Here is a 13,121-nt window from a genome sequence, read left to right as displayed (position 1 = left end):
ACCATTCCCATTTTCCTCTGTCACCTTATCTTCTGACCTGCCCACCACCTCCCTCTACTGCTCCTCCCCTTCCCTTTCTTCCATGGTCTACTACCCTCTCCAATTAAATTCCTCCTTCTCCAACCCTTTTTCATTTTCAGATTATCAGCTTGCCGGTTTTTTTTAACTCATCATTCTGCTCTCCTTGTTTCACCTATCACCTACCACCTTGCATTTCTTCATTTCTTCCTCCCCACCTTCTTGCTCTAACTTCTCATTTTTTCTCTGCAGTCCTGATGAAGGGTCTCAGCCCAAAACTTCGACTGTTTACTGTTTTCCATAGATGCTGCCTGGCCTGCTGAGTTCCTCTAAAATTTTGTGTGTGTAACACCCAAACACTAACCCCTCCTACCTACACAATCTCCATATCCCTCCATCTTCCTTACATCCATGTGCCTATCCAAACATCTCTTAACAGGCTCTAATTTATTTGCCTCCACCTCTATACCAGGCAGCACATTCCAGACATCCACCACAATGTAAAAAGATTACCCCTTACATCCTCTTTGAACCTACCCCCTCTCACCTTCATTGTATGACTTCCTCCTTTCAACCTTGGGAAACAGATGCTCCCTATCTACTCTATATTTGCCTCTCATTATCTTACAAACTGGTATCTGATCTCCCTCTGCCACTCCAGAGAAAACAATCCAAGTTTATCCAGCTTTTTGAGAGATCACATGCTCTCTAAACCAGGCAGCATCCTGGTCAACCTCTTCTGCACCCTCTCCAAAGCCTCAACATCCATCCTATATTGGGGCAACCAAAACTGTATGCAATACACCAGATGAAGCCTTAACAGAGTTTTATAAATTTACAACATAACCTCCTGAATATTGAACTCAATAATAAATGCAAACATTCCTTATGCATTCTTAACCATAATTGTGACCTGTGTAGCCACTTTTAAGGAGCTACATACTTGGATCCCAAGACCTCCCTGCTCAGCAACACTGTAAATGATCTTGCCTTTAACAATATATGTCACCTTGCATTTGCCCTGCCAAGGTGCAACACCTCACATTAATCTGGGCTAAACTACATCTGCCATTTCTCAGCCCATATCTGTAACTGATCTATGTTGTGCTGTATTCTTAACCAGTCTTCTACACTATCTACAATTCCACCAATCGTGGTATCATTACTAACCCACCCATTTACATTTTCTTCCAAGTCATTCATATATTTCACAAACGTCTGAGACCCCAGCACAGATCCCTGTGGAACACCATTAATTTATTCTCTGAATTCTCTTCAACCACTACCCTCTGTCTTTTATGCGGAAGCCACTTTGAATCCAAACAGCCAATTCCTCATGGATCCTATGCATCTTAATCTTCTGGATTAGCCTCCCATGAGGGACTTTGTCAAATGCCTTAATAAAATCAATGAAAGCAACATCCACTGCCCTACCTTCATCAATCTCTTTTGTCACATCAAATAACCAATCAAGTTGGTAGGACACAACTTGCGCCACACAAAACAATGCTGGTTCTCTCTAATTAGGCCGTGAGTTTCCAAATGCTGATATATCCTATTCCTAAGAATTTTCTCCAGCAACTTCTGTACAACTAACATGAGACTCACCGCTCTATAGTTCCCAAGATTTTCATTTGTTCACTTCTTAAATAGAGGTACAACATTAGCCACTCACCAGTCCTCCAGGTCCTCAACTGTAGCTACAGAGGACATGAAGATACTGGTCAAGGCCCAAGCATTGTTACCCCTTGCATCCTTCAATAACCTGTGGTAAATCCCATCAGGTCCTGGGGACTCATCCACTTTAATTCTCATTCAGAGACCCAACATTTCCTCCTCCTTGAACTCTAAATGCTCAAATGTATTTATACACTCAGCATTGATCTCCTGATCCTCCATATCTTTTTTCTTGGCAAATACTGAAGCAAAGAACTTATTAAGTACCACACTCACTTTCTCCACATCCAAGAAGGTGGTTCATCCTTTATACTTGAATAGTTCCACCCACTCTCTAATTATCATCTTGCTCTTGATGTATGTATAGAATGCTTTGAGATTCACCTAAATCCTACTTGCCAAGGACTTTTCAAGGCCACTCCTGGCTTTCCCAATTCCCTTCTTTCATTCTTTTCTGGTTCTTTATACTCCTCATATGCTCCGTTTGATCCCTACTTCTGAAGCTTTACATACTTTTCCTTTTTCTTCTTGAATAAATTCCATCACCTCTCTGGACATGCAAGGTTCTCTGATCTTTCGATCCCCATCCTTCCTTCTAACAGGAACATATCTTTTCTCCTTTCTGTGTAATTGATCTTTAAACACCCTCTAGAACTGTCAGATAAAAAGGACTTGCCAGAAAAAATGAGTTCTACCCAATGGACTCAGTATCTGACCCCTCCATTATGTCTGCTCTGAGAGCAGCTGTGATATCGTCCCTGAGTAGTAGCACAACTCCACCCCCATTTTATTTCCTTCTCTATCTTTTCTAAAATTCAATACATTATTCACCCATTACTGCCACTCTCACAACTGTTTCAGGAATGGCTACAACATCATATCTTCATGTACTGATTCATGTTCTCAGTTCATCAACTTTACCCATAATACTCCAAGCATTAAAATAGATGCACTTCAAACTATTTAACCCATCGTACCTGCTATTTCAATTTTGCATTTGAATACTTTCCCCGATACCTAACTCTGGTCCAATCTTTCACTTACTGACATGTGTGGGTGCATGAAGCAGCACATCAATGTAGCGGAGGAAGAATTGAAGAGTAAAACTGGGCAAGGTTTCAAACATAGACTATTCTACATAACTTGGGCCCATGCCAGTGGCTGAAGCTTCTCTTGGGTTCAGAGAAAGTGGGAGGACCCGACAAGAAAATTTTTCCGGGTGAGGACTAGTTCTGTCAGTCAGAAGAAGGTAGTGGTGTAAGGGAGTCTGTTGTTTTTCTTTGTCAAGAAAGAAGCAGAGAGCTTTGAGGCCTTCCTGATGAGAGATAGATGAGTATTGACAGAGTCTCTAGCTTGAACATACCTGAAACTGGCAGCCACTCCGGTTCATGATGGCTCAATCGTGCTGTAACAAGAGACCTATGGATGGTTGTTAACCCAAGTGCAGAGTAAGGTCCAGAATTAATTCAGACTCAAAATAAACAAGATGACACAAACAAAATCCAAAGCCCAAATCACAAACAATAGTACTAGAAATGGAACTCCTATTAGTGCACACTGAGTGCTCGGCACATGGCTTTTAAGTAGAGACTTTCCATGATGGAATGTGGTAGCCAATAATTGGCAGTGTGAGACTATAAGGGACAGTGGCAGCTGTCTCTGGGGAATTGGAGCGCTGGATCTTGGAGGCCTGCCGCAGTTCAGTCAGGACCATGACAATTTCACAACTGATACCTTGGAGTGAGTAGCAGAAGGGTTCTTTGGGGTGTTATGTTATACAACAATAGATTCCTGGGAGTGAGCTACAGGATGAGACCTAATCCAAGGGTTTGGAGGTTTCTATATAGAAAATAAACAGATCACTGGGAGTGCTTTAGATGTTTGGATCTAATGCAGGGGTTTGGGGAGATAATATGTTGAATAACAGATTCCTAGGAGTTAATTATAGGCTGTAATCTATTCAGAGTTCAGAGGCAGTATATATATAAAATAAAAGATCTGCAGTAGTGATGTGGAGGCTGGATTACAATCTATGGTATCAGGGATTGGTATGCACCAGAGATTAACAGATCCCACAGGATAAATGAAAGTTTGGAATCTACTCCAGGGGTTTAGGATTGAGATGCAGATGTCTTGCTGATGTGCTCTGTGTTTTCTCTGTTCCAATAACAGTCATTCAATCAGTGTGTGATACCTTTGCTCTGATTTTGTAGACATTTCGGGACAGGACTCTCTGATGTCAGTAGCTGGGGACACTGCCGCCACCTAACAGAAGATGGAGAAACCCTTGCAGCTCATTTTTTACAAGGACGGGAAGCTTCAGACTAACCCAGAGGCTCTGAAGGTCCTCCAGTCCATTGAAGTTCCAATGGTTGTTGTGTCTGTGGTTGGTGCTGCTCGTACAGGGAAGTCCTACCTCATGAACTGTCTTGCGGGAGTCAAGAAGGGTAAGGGCAGTGGTTGTAAACTTCCACCTCTAACCTTTCACCTCTGCTTAATAACTATCTTGCACTACATCTTTTTTGCACTACCTTACTTTCCCTCTTCTATTTTTTATTTATAATTTAAATTTATATTACATTTACTATTGATTTGTACTTCAGGGAGCGCGAAGCACAGAATCAAATATCGCTGTGATGATTGTACGCTCTAGTATCAATTGTTTGGTGACAATAAAGTAACAATATGCTGAAATTATCCTGAGACCTGGGACACACAGAGCAGACTTGTATCATCATGCTGTCAGTGGTGGGAGATGTACTGAAGACCTCCATTGGTGAAACATTGGTGTTCCCATCACTGTTTTTGGATAATGGATCCAGAGAGATCTGGGGAATTTAAGCTGCATGTTTGCATCATATCTCAGATGCAGAAGGCACACTGGTCTCGTCAATGGCAACCAGAGTTACTTGCTGCAAAAACAACTCTGGGTCGACCATCAATCATTTTTTTTTTTTTTCACAGACTCTACAACAATCTCATTTATTCTTCCCATGTTCCCAACAATTCCTGCCAAACCCTATCGCTCTCTCACAAACAAGGGATAGGGTACTCACAACTTGCACGTCTTTGGGCTATGGAACTTGCCATTTGTATTTGCAAAGTTCACCTCTGTCTCTCTCCTTCTGTAGGATTCTCAGTGGATTCAACTGTCCAGTCTCTCACCAAAGGAATCTGGATGTTGTGTCAATTCCTTCCTCAGAGACCCAATGAGGTCCTCCTGTTGTTGGACACCGAGTGTTTGGGAGATCCTGAGAAGGTCAGTCCCTCCCTCACAACTATCCCCCTCCCCAAAACAGTGGTTTCATTACCAAATGGGTAATCCACAGACAGAGGAAAGATCCACTGACCGAGTTCAAATCCCTCGACAGGCAGTTTGGATGGTTAAATGTTGTTTACAATCCTGAGTTAAAGTTAAAATTAGTTAATTAATTAACTAACATTGTCATCACAGGTTCACACTGAGCTTCTGGTAGGAATTCTGCCATATTTTCTATTGGAACTGTATGTGATCCATTCCAAGTTTCCTCTCCTACCCCTACCAATTCCCAATCCCATCCTTTCCAAATGAAAAGGATGTTAAGGTACAATGACAGTGTGATCTCCCCCAGCACTCTAGTGGTGAACACTGGCGGAGACTCACTCTGTAAGGCTTCCCTTGGCCATACACCTGCCACTGGTGGCATTGACAGGAAGGATGCTGTGGAGGGAAGCCTCACCCACCAACCTCTGTAAACACTGTGCAAGAAATGTCCAGAAATTGAATGGTTATCTATTAGACTGATCTCAGGGCAAGAACTCTCACTAACTGGTTGTTTGTTGTACCTGCAGGGAGACACTGCCAATGATCATTCCATCTACTCACTGGCTATCCTTCTGAGCAGCATCCTCATCTACAATGGTAAAAAACAAATAGACCAGCAATCCCTGCAAGACCTACAGTATCCTTTACTGGTGTCTCAGTCCTTCTCATTCAGGGTGATATCTCTACAGTGACCAGTGTCTCTCAGTTCCTCTCTCTCAGGTATAACTGCTGTGACTGATGCTTCTCAGTCCCACTCTATTAGGGAGATATTGTACATTGTTGAATTTATGTCAGCCCATCTCTCTCAGTGGGATATCCGTGCACAGACTGATGTTTCTGTGCCCCTTTCTTTTGGCATATATCTGTACACTAACCATTGTCTCTCAATCACAGAGACATTGAGTTATACAGCAGGGAAAGCATCCCTTCAGTCATGCTTGTCCATTCTGACTAAAATGTATTCTCAGGCTGATCCTGTTTTACAGCATGTATCCCTCTGAATTCTCAATATCCCTCTGAATTCAATATCCCTCTGAATTCTCAATATCCTCATATCTGTTCACATACTTCACAAATGTGTCTAATGTACATGCCTCACCCACTTCCTCTGTTAGTTGGTTCAATATAATCACCACCCTTTGTCAATAAAAAAAAAATACATCTCAATTCTTATTGATCATTTCACTCTGACCATAATACTGTATCCTGTAGTTTTCATTTCCTCAGACTCAAAAACAAAGACCACTGACCCTATCAATGTCCTTCATGATTTTATTATTACAGCTATGAGATCACCCCTCAATCTTCTATGTTCCAAAGAATTAACGCCATGGTGTCTAACCTCTCAGTTCCATGACTCCTGGCAACATCCTTCTAAATGTTTCTTTGCACTCTTTCTGGTTTAATCACATCCTTGCTATAATTGTGTGACTGCAACTGTACACAACACTCCAAGTATGACCACACCAACTGTAGTGTAACCACACACTTCAAACTTAGCACACTAAATGATTAAGGCCAGCCTGCCAAAAACTTTCTTCATGTCCCCGTTCTCTCTACTTGTGACTCCCTTTAAAGCAACCATGCACCTCTACTCCAAGGTCTTCAGTGGCACAAAAGCACCTAGAACCTTTGCATTCAAAAGTCCTATAATCAATTGTCCTTCCACAATGTAACTCTGCGTACTTACCCGAATTCCATTTGACATTCCTGAGCCCAGCTGCCCAGCTGACCAAGATCCCACTGCACTTGCTGGGACTCCTCTTCACTGTCCACTGTGACAGTGAAATAATGCTTGAGAACTATGCCCGTCTCCTGCAGTTCCACAAGGATATTTCTTGGTATTTCAGCGGCCCTATTTTCCCCCATGTTACTCTTCTTTCATTAATATATTTATAAAGTCACTAGGAATTCTCCTTAATTTTCTTAGCCAAAGTCACCTCTTTCTCCCTGCTGCCCTCAAAATTTCCATCCTGAGTTTACTCTGGCATCCTCTATATACATTCAATGATTCACTTGATCCCAGCTGCCTGTAACTGAATCAAGACATCTCCTCTTTTCGTGACCAGAGTTACAACACTCCTTGACATCCAGGGTTCTCAACTACCAACAGCTTTGCCTTTTACTCATCGAGACCCTCTTTCTCAGGGAGAAATCTCCACAATGACATGTGTCACTTAGCCACCCTCTTTCTAAGAGGAAAATCTATACACCGACCGCTGTTTCAGTCCATCTTGCTAAGAGGGTGATCTGTACACCAGCCAGTGCTTCAGTCCATTTTGCTGAGTGGGACAACTATACACTGACCAGTGTTTTATTTCCACCCTCTAAGGGGGAGATTTATACTCTGACAGGTGCCATTAAGTCTCTCTCTCTCCCTTTCTCTCTCTCAAGGGAAGATCTGCACACTAATTAGTGTCTCTCAGTAACTCTGTCTCAGGGGAAGATCTGTACAGTGACTGACATCCCTCACTATTTTCCTGCCAGATCTTCATTCCTTTATCCTTGATGTTGCTCCCAGTTATGTGACTGAACTGTCTAAGCGGATCCAGATGAGGTCCCAGCCTGATGCCTGTGACAGTTGGGACTTTGTCCGTTTCTTCCCTGAATTTGTCTGGTTGATCCGTGATTTGACACTGGATTTGAACATCGATGGAAAAGATTTGACTCCAAATGAGTACCTGGAGCACATTCTGAAACTGAAGGACAGTGAGTATGTGTCAGTGCCAGTCTCTGAGGAGATATGGTGAACATGGAAGGGGCTATAGAATGGAAAGAGCAGGGTTGAATTCAGTGTGTGAGAGGCAGGTAGAGGAGGGGCAGCCTGTTACCTTGGATGATCTGTGCACAAACTCTCCAGAGTCTCCTTCACATCTCTACATTCCCCTGCCCTGTTCACATTCACATTACCTCAATTCCCTGAAGGGTAACGTAATTAGGAGAAATGTACCTAATTCACAACCACTGACATTGAATTGGGGTTTTAGTCATGATGCCATCATTATGTAAGGAATTTTAGGGTGTTTTTCATATTTAGGTTTTGGAGTTCAATAAAATACATTACAGGTTTCATTAAACTTCAAACACTCATTATGTTTTGTTTGCGAAAAGCTACACCCGATTCACATGACCTCACAACTCCCTGCAATAACTTGATACCAATCTACATTGTCCTCTGCTTTGATGGTATAAATGCACCATTCCCACCCAGCTGACAACTCTTTCCCATCAGAGTTTCACATGAATGACTTGGTGCCACTCTCCCACACACAGACACCACTCAATCAATATGATCCTCAACTAACATGTATGACACCAATGTCACATCATTCCCCTCCATGACAAGTCACCCATGACCTAACTACAATGCACTTGATGCTCCTCCCACACATCCTGCCCCTCACCATAACATCTCGCAAATTGCCTCCCCTCTGTTTCCTTCCTCTCCTTCCCCTATTCCTCCACACAGCCCTGTGGGTAATAGTCACCATCTTGGGAATGGGAGAACAGACTCAGTAAAGGTGATTCCTGCCTGATTCCTGGTTCTATTTTACAGGTGAGATCAGTGAGCAGGACAAGAAATATAATGAACTCCGTAGGTATATCTGCAATCATTTTCCCTCACGTTGCTGCTTTGCATTTCCACTTCCCACACACTGGAAGAAACTCAAGCAGCTCCAGGAATTGGACGACAAAGATCTGGATGAGGACTTTTTTACAAAGCGGCAGAACTTCATCGATTACATTCACACCCATAAGAAAGTCAAGAGAGTTGTTGGGGATCAGCTGATCACAGGCAGGAGTGAGTAACTGGACAAAACCTCACCACCTCTCTTCAGTATAACACACTAACCTGGCATGAGAAAATCTGCTGATGCTGGACATCCAAAGCAACACGCACAAAATGCTGGAGAAGCTCAGCACGCCAGGCAACATCTATGGAAAAGAGTAAACTGTTGACATTTTGTTCCAGACATTTTAATCCAGACTGGAAGTGAAGGGGAGATGTCAGAATAAGAAGATGAGGGTGGGCAAGAAGGAAGAAGTATGAGGTGAAATTGGGAGAGGGTGAAGGGTGAAAAAGGAGCTGGGAAGTTGATTGGTGAAAGAGATAATGGGCTGGAGAAGGGGGAATCTGAAAGGAGTGGACTGGTGACCATGGTAGAAAGGGAAGGGAAGGGGTTGGAGCACTAGATAAAGGTGATGGGCAGGTGAGAAGAGGTGTGAGAGGGAAACAAACATGGGGAATGGTGAAAGAGATGGGGGTAGTGATAATTACTTGAAGTTCAAGAAATCGATGTTCATGCCATCAGTTGGAGCACCTTCACTCCATCTGCCACAAAAAGTGAGATTTCCTGGTGGCCACTCATTTTAATCCTACTTCCTATTCCCTTTCTAACATGTCAGTCCATGGTCTTCTCTACTGGCATGATGAGGCCAGCTTATATTGTCTGGGATGCCTCCAACCTAATGGCATGAACATAAATTTCTCTAACTTCCTACCTGCCAGTCACCTTCCCCTGTTGTTCCTTCCCCTTCCCTTTCTTCCATTATCCATCAGATTCCCCCTACTCCAGCCCTTTATCTCTTTCACCAATCAAATTCCCATCTCTCTACTTCAACTCCTCCTCCTCCTCTCCCAGTATCACCTATCACCTGCCATCTTGTACTTTTTCCTGCCCCCCCACCTTCTTATTCTGCTATCTCCCCTTCCTTTCCAGTCCTGATGAAGGGTCTCAGTCCAGAACACATGCCTGGAATGGGAATATACTATTGGAGTACATGGGAGTGTGGACAGTGAGATTGAATTGGAAGGGATTTGGATGACGGGAATGAGTGGGATAGTGTGGGATACCAGCATGGGTGTAGAGGGTAAGAGTGAAAGGAAAGAGATGGAGTCCACTCACTGTGAGTGATTGGGAAGGTGTGGGATCTCATTGGGAATATCAATTGTGGTATTGAATGGGATGAATTGGGAGTGTTGACTGTGGCATTGAATGGGAAAGTGGTGGGGTCCCATTGAGACTATGAACAATGGGAAGGCAGGGGTGGACGTGAATGTGAATAGATTGGGTTAATTGGGATGTGAAGAGTGGGGATTGAGGTTGTGATCAGATCTCCAGGTGCTGACCTCCAGAAACATCCCACACAGGACTTGTTGAATTGACCAAGGCCTACGTGGGCATGATGGCGGATGGGGTCCTACCGTGTGTGAAGAGCAGTGTCGCCAAATTAGTGGAGGTGGAAAACCAAGCAGCTGTAGATGAGGCCCTGAAATTCTATGATGATGAAATGAAAAAATTCTCAGAAGCTAACTCGCTTACTATGAACAAACTCACAGAGTATTACAATATGAAGAGTATAGAGGCATTCAATATCTTCCACAAAAGATCTATGAACAACAACAGTGGCAAACACATTGAACAGCTTAAGGTGAGCTTCTAATCTTCAGTGATTACCAACTGTCTCATCTCTGAACACCAGTCCCCGGACACAACCTGTTACAACATAGACTGAGAGACAGACATTATAGATATCATCCTGAAAGTGAGGGTCCGAGAGCAACCAGATAGCGCAGGTCATCCTGAGTGAGAGTGGTGAAGAGACACCGGTTTGTATACAGATCACTCCTTGTCAGTGTACAGATCTCTCCCTGAGAGAGAGAGTACCTCAGAGATACGGTCAGTGTACAGATCCCTCCCTGAGAGAGAGCAACTCAGTGATACAGAATTCTCCCAGAGAGAGAGAGCAACTCAGAGACTCAGTTAGTGTACAGATAGACCCCTGAGAGACAGTGGTCACTGTATGGATCTCTCCCAGAGAGAGCAACTCAGAGACACAGTTAGTGTACAGATAGACCCCTGAGAGACAGTGGTCATTGTATGGATCTCTCCCAGAGAGAGCAACTCAGAGACACAGTTAGTGTACAGATCTCCCACTGGAGACACCAGTCAGAGTACAATACTTGCTATCCTAGTTTATTGTACAATTTTCCTTCACTCCCAGGAGACAATGAGCTCTACTTACAAGTCTCTCATGGTCAAGATCAAGGAAAAGTCACAAGAGCAATGTAAGGCACATCTAGCAAAAGAAATGTCATCAATTAAAGAAAACCTGGCATCTGGACATTACCAGAGACCTGGTGGTTTCCAGGAGCTGAAGGCAGAACTTGATAAGGCCATCAAGGAGTATGAAGAAAATACCAAGGATGAAATGGAGGTGTGTTCAATATTATAGAGCAAGGCATTTACTTTACAATTCTCAGAGCTTTTCTTTCCTCTGCCTTACCAGGATGCAGAAAACTCCACCCACCCTCGTCTCTCTCCATGCCACCCAACACATCTGAATTTAATTTCCACTCACTGCAACATCTTTAACTGGGTGGAGTGAATCTGTGATCAGGAAATCAGTGTCAGTGGGCTGTGGGGGAGTTTCAGTGGGTGGGATTTGTCACAGATGAGGGTAAGTGCTTGTGGAGCTATGGGAAGGGATACATGATTAAAAACATTCAAAATGGGAGCGATGTCCATAAGATGTGAGAGGGGATTCAGTGGTTGGAGAGTGAGTAATGGAGCAGAGTATCCATGGGCTGTGGGAATTTCTTTCAGGACTGCTATTCAAGAGGCTTCTAATCTCTCCCTTCAAATGTCTCCACTCTCTGCTTCCACTGTGTTTCAATGGCGAGAGTTCCAAAAACCAAATCATGAGTTGAGAAAAAAATGCTTGGCTCTTATCCCCATTGATCCACTACCTGTTTATCACACTCAGCTTTGTGATTCATGACCTTCTCCCCTACACTAACCATCCAGTTCACGACTCCTAGTTCTGGACTTTACCACAGAAGTGTCTAATCACAAACTGTCCTACCTTCTCTAATAAGGTAATTTGTCCTTCCAGGTATCAATCCAGGAACCCATCTCTGAACTGCTTCCAGTGTGTTAGTGTTAAAGGAGACCTATACTGTCTATAATCCTGATGTAATCTCAACAAAATATGATATAACTGAAATACTACCCTTCTACTTTTGTAACACACGCCATCTCTCCCACTTACTTGCACACAAACATTTTTGCAAATCTTGCACTAGAACACCCAGATCCCTCTACATCTCAGAGCCTCACAAATTCTCCCATTTGGATAATATGCTTCTATTTATCTTTTTGCCATAATGGATACTTTACATTATCCCACATTGTGTTCAATTTGCCTGATCCTTGAACATTCACAGAACCCACCTCTCTACTCTTCGTCATGTCTGTGTGTCATTTTTACAACTTATCCTTGTGTCATTTAAACACATTTTCTGCCTTCATTCAAGGCCATGGTATAAATTGTTTGTAGTCTCCAATTGTGGTCTTACCAATTTACTGTCAATTGGTAAGAAGAGTTCCCTAATTGTGTATTAATCCCCAACACTAGACATTTGATGGTGAGAGCCTGTCTCTGGTCCCTTGTGGACTAGAGTGGTGGGAGAGAGTTGAACATGAATGATTGTATCTTCTCTTCTCTGTAGGGGTCGGCTGTCCTTACCCACTTCCTGGAAGAGGAAAAACACCGACTAGACCATGTACAGGAGATGGACAGCAAGTTGACGGAGGAACAAATGCGTATCTCTGGTGAGAAAATAACCAAAATGCTCAAAATATTGAGGTCAGGGTGTAGCTGTAGATTTAAAATTAACTCTTCGAGTCTGAAAACTAAAAATGTGAGGCAGTCCTGCTGGGTACTCCACCTCAGAGTTCATCAGAAGGACCAAAGACATAATGAGATCAGGGAGGGGTGTGCTGATGTTCTTGGACATATTCATATTAAGCAGTTGGTGTTGGGTCTCTCGAAGAACATAAACAGAAATCCAGAGTGGGGTGCCCAAGAGGAGGAGGTAGATTTGAGGCTGGAGTAGGGGTCATCAGTGAGGAGTGCGTAATCCTTGTTGAAAAGATATAGGTGCAGAGACAGCAGAAGGGCTTGGCATATGATGTCATTGGAACTCAAGCATAAATACCAACTCATTAACCTTTTATTGTGCACTGTTCATTTATTTTTGAAATGTATAGAGGATACGTCTTTGCCCTATATAGTACTGCTGCCATACAAAAACAAATTCACATCATACTGTATGTTG

General features: G+C 43.1%; 1 protein-coding gene across 1 annotated transcript; it reads left to right on the top strand.

The window, feature by feature from the left end:
* The first annotated feature begins 3,970 nt into the window (after positions 1 to 3,970).
* LOC140719207 (guanylate-binding protein 1-like) lies at positions 3,971 to 8,809 on the top strand. Its single transcript, XM_073033647.1, has 5 exons — positions 3,971 to 4,142; positions 4,827 to 4,954; positions 5,527 to 5,636; positions 7,521 to 7,708; positions 8,556 to 8,809. Exons 1-5 carry the CDS (start codon positions 3,971 to 3,973, stop codon positions 8,807 to 8,809), a joined length of 852 nt encoding a protein of 283 aa, XP_072889748.1.
* The last annotated feature ends 4,312 nt before the right edge of the window (positions 8,810 to 13,121 follow it).

This window comes from Hemitrygon akajei, chromosome 31 (genome assembly GCF_048418815.1).
Source record: "Hemitrygon akajei chromosome 31, sHemAka1.3, whole genome shotgun sequence".
Taxonomy (NCBI): domain Eukaryota; kingdom Metazoa; phylum Chordata; class Chondrichthyes; order Myliobatiformes; family Dasyatidae; genus Hemitrygon; species Hemitrygon akajei.
Note: the sequence above shows the minus strand (reverse complement) of the source record. Positions and strands in the feature narration are given on the sequence as shown.

What these genes read in the sequence shown, in the direction of transcription:
- LOC140719207 (XM_073033647.1), top strand. Translation starts at nt 3,971, where the DNA reads ATGGAGAAACCCTTGCAGCTCATTTTTTACAAGGACGGGAAGCTTCAG. An exon ending in TCTTGCGGGAGTCAAGAAGG is followed by an intron (nt 4,143 to 4,826) that starts GTAAGGGCAGTG and finishes CTCCTTCTGTAG; the next exon opens with GATTCTCAGTGGATTCAACT. An exon ending in CAATCCCTGCAAGACCTACA is followed by an intron (nt 5,637 to 7,520) that starts GTATCCTTTACT and finishes TGTTGCTCCCAG; the next exon opens with TTATGTGACTGAACTGTCTA.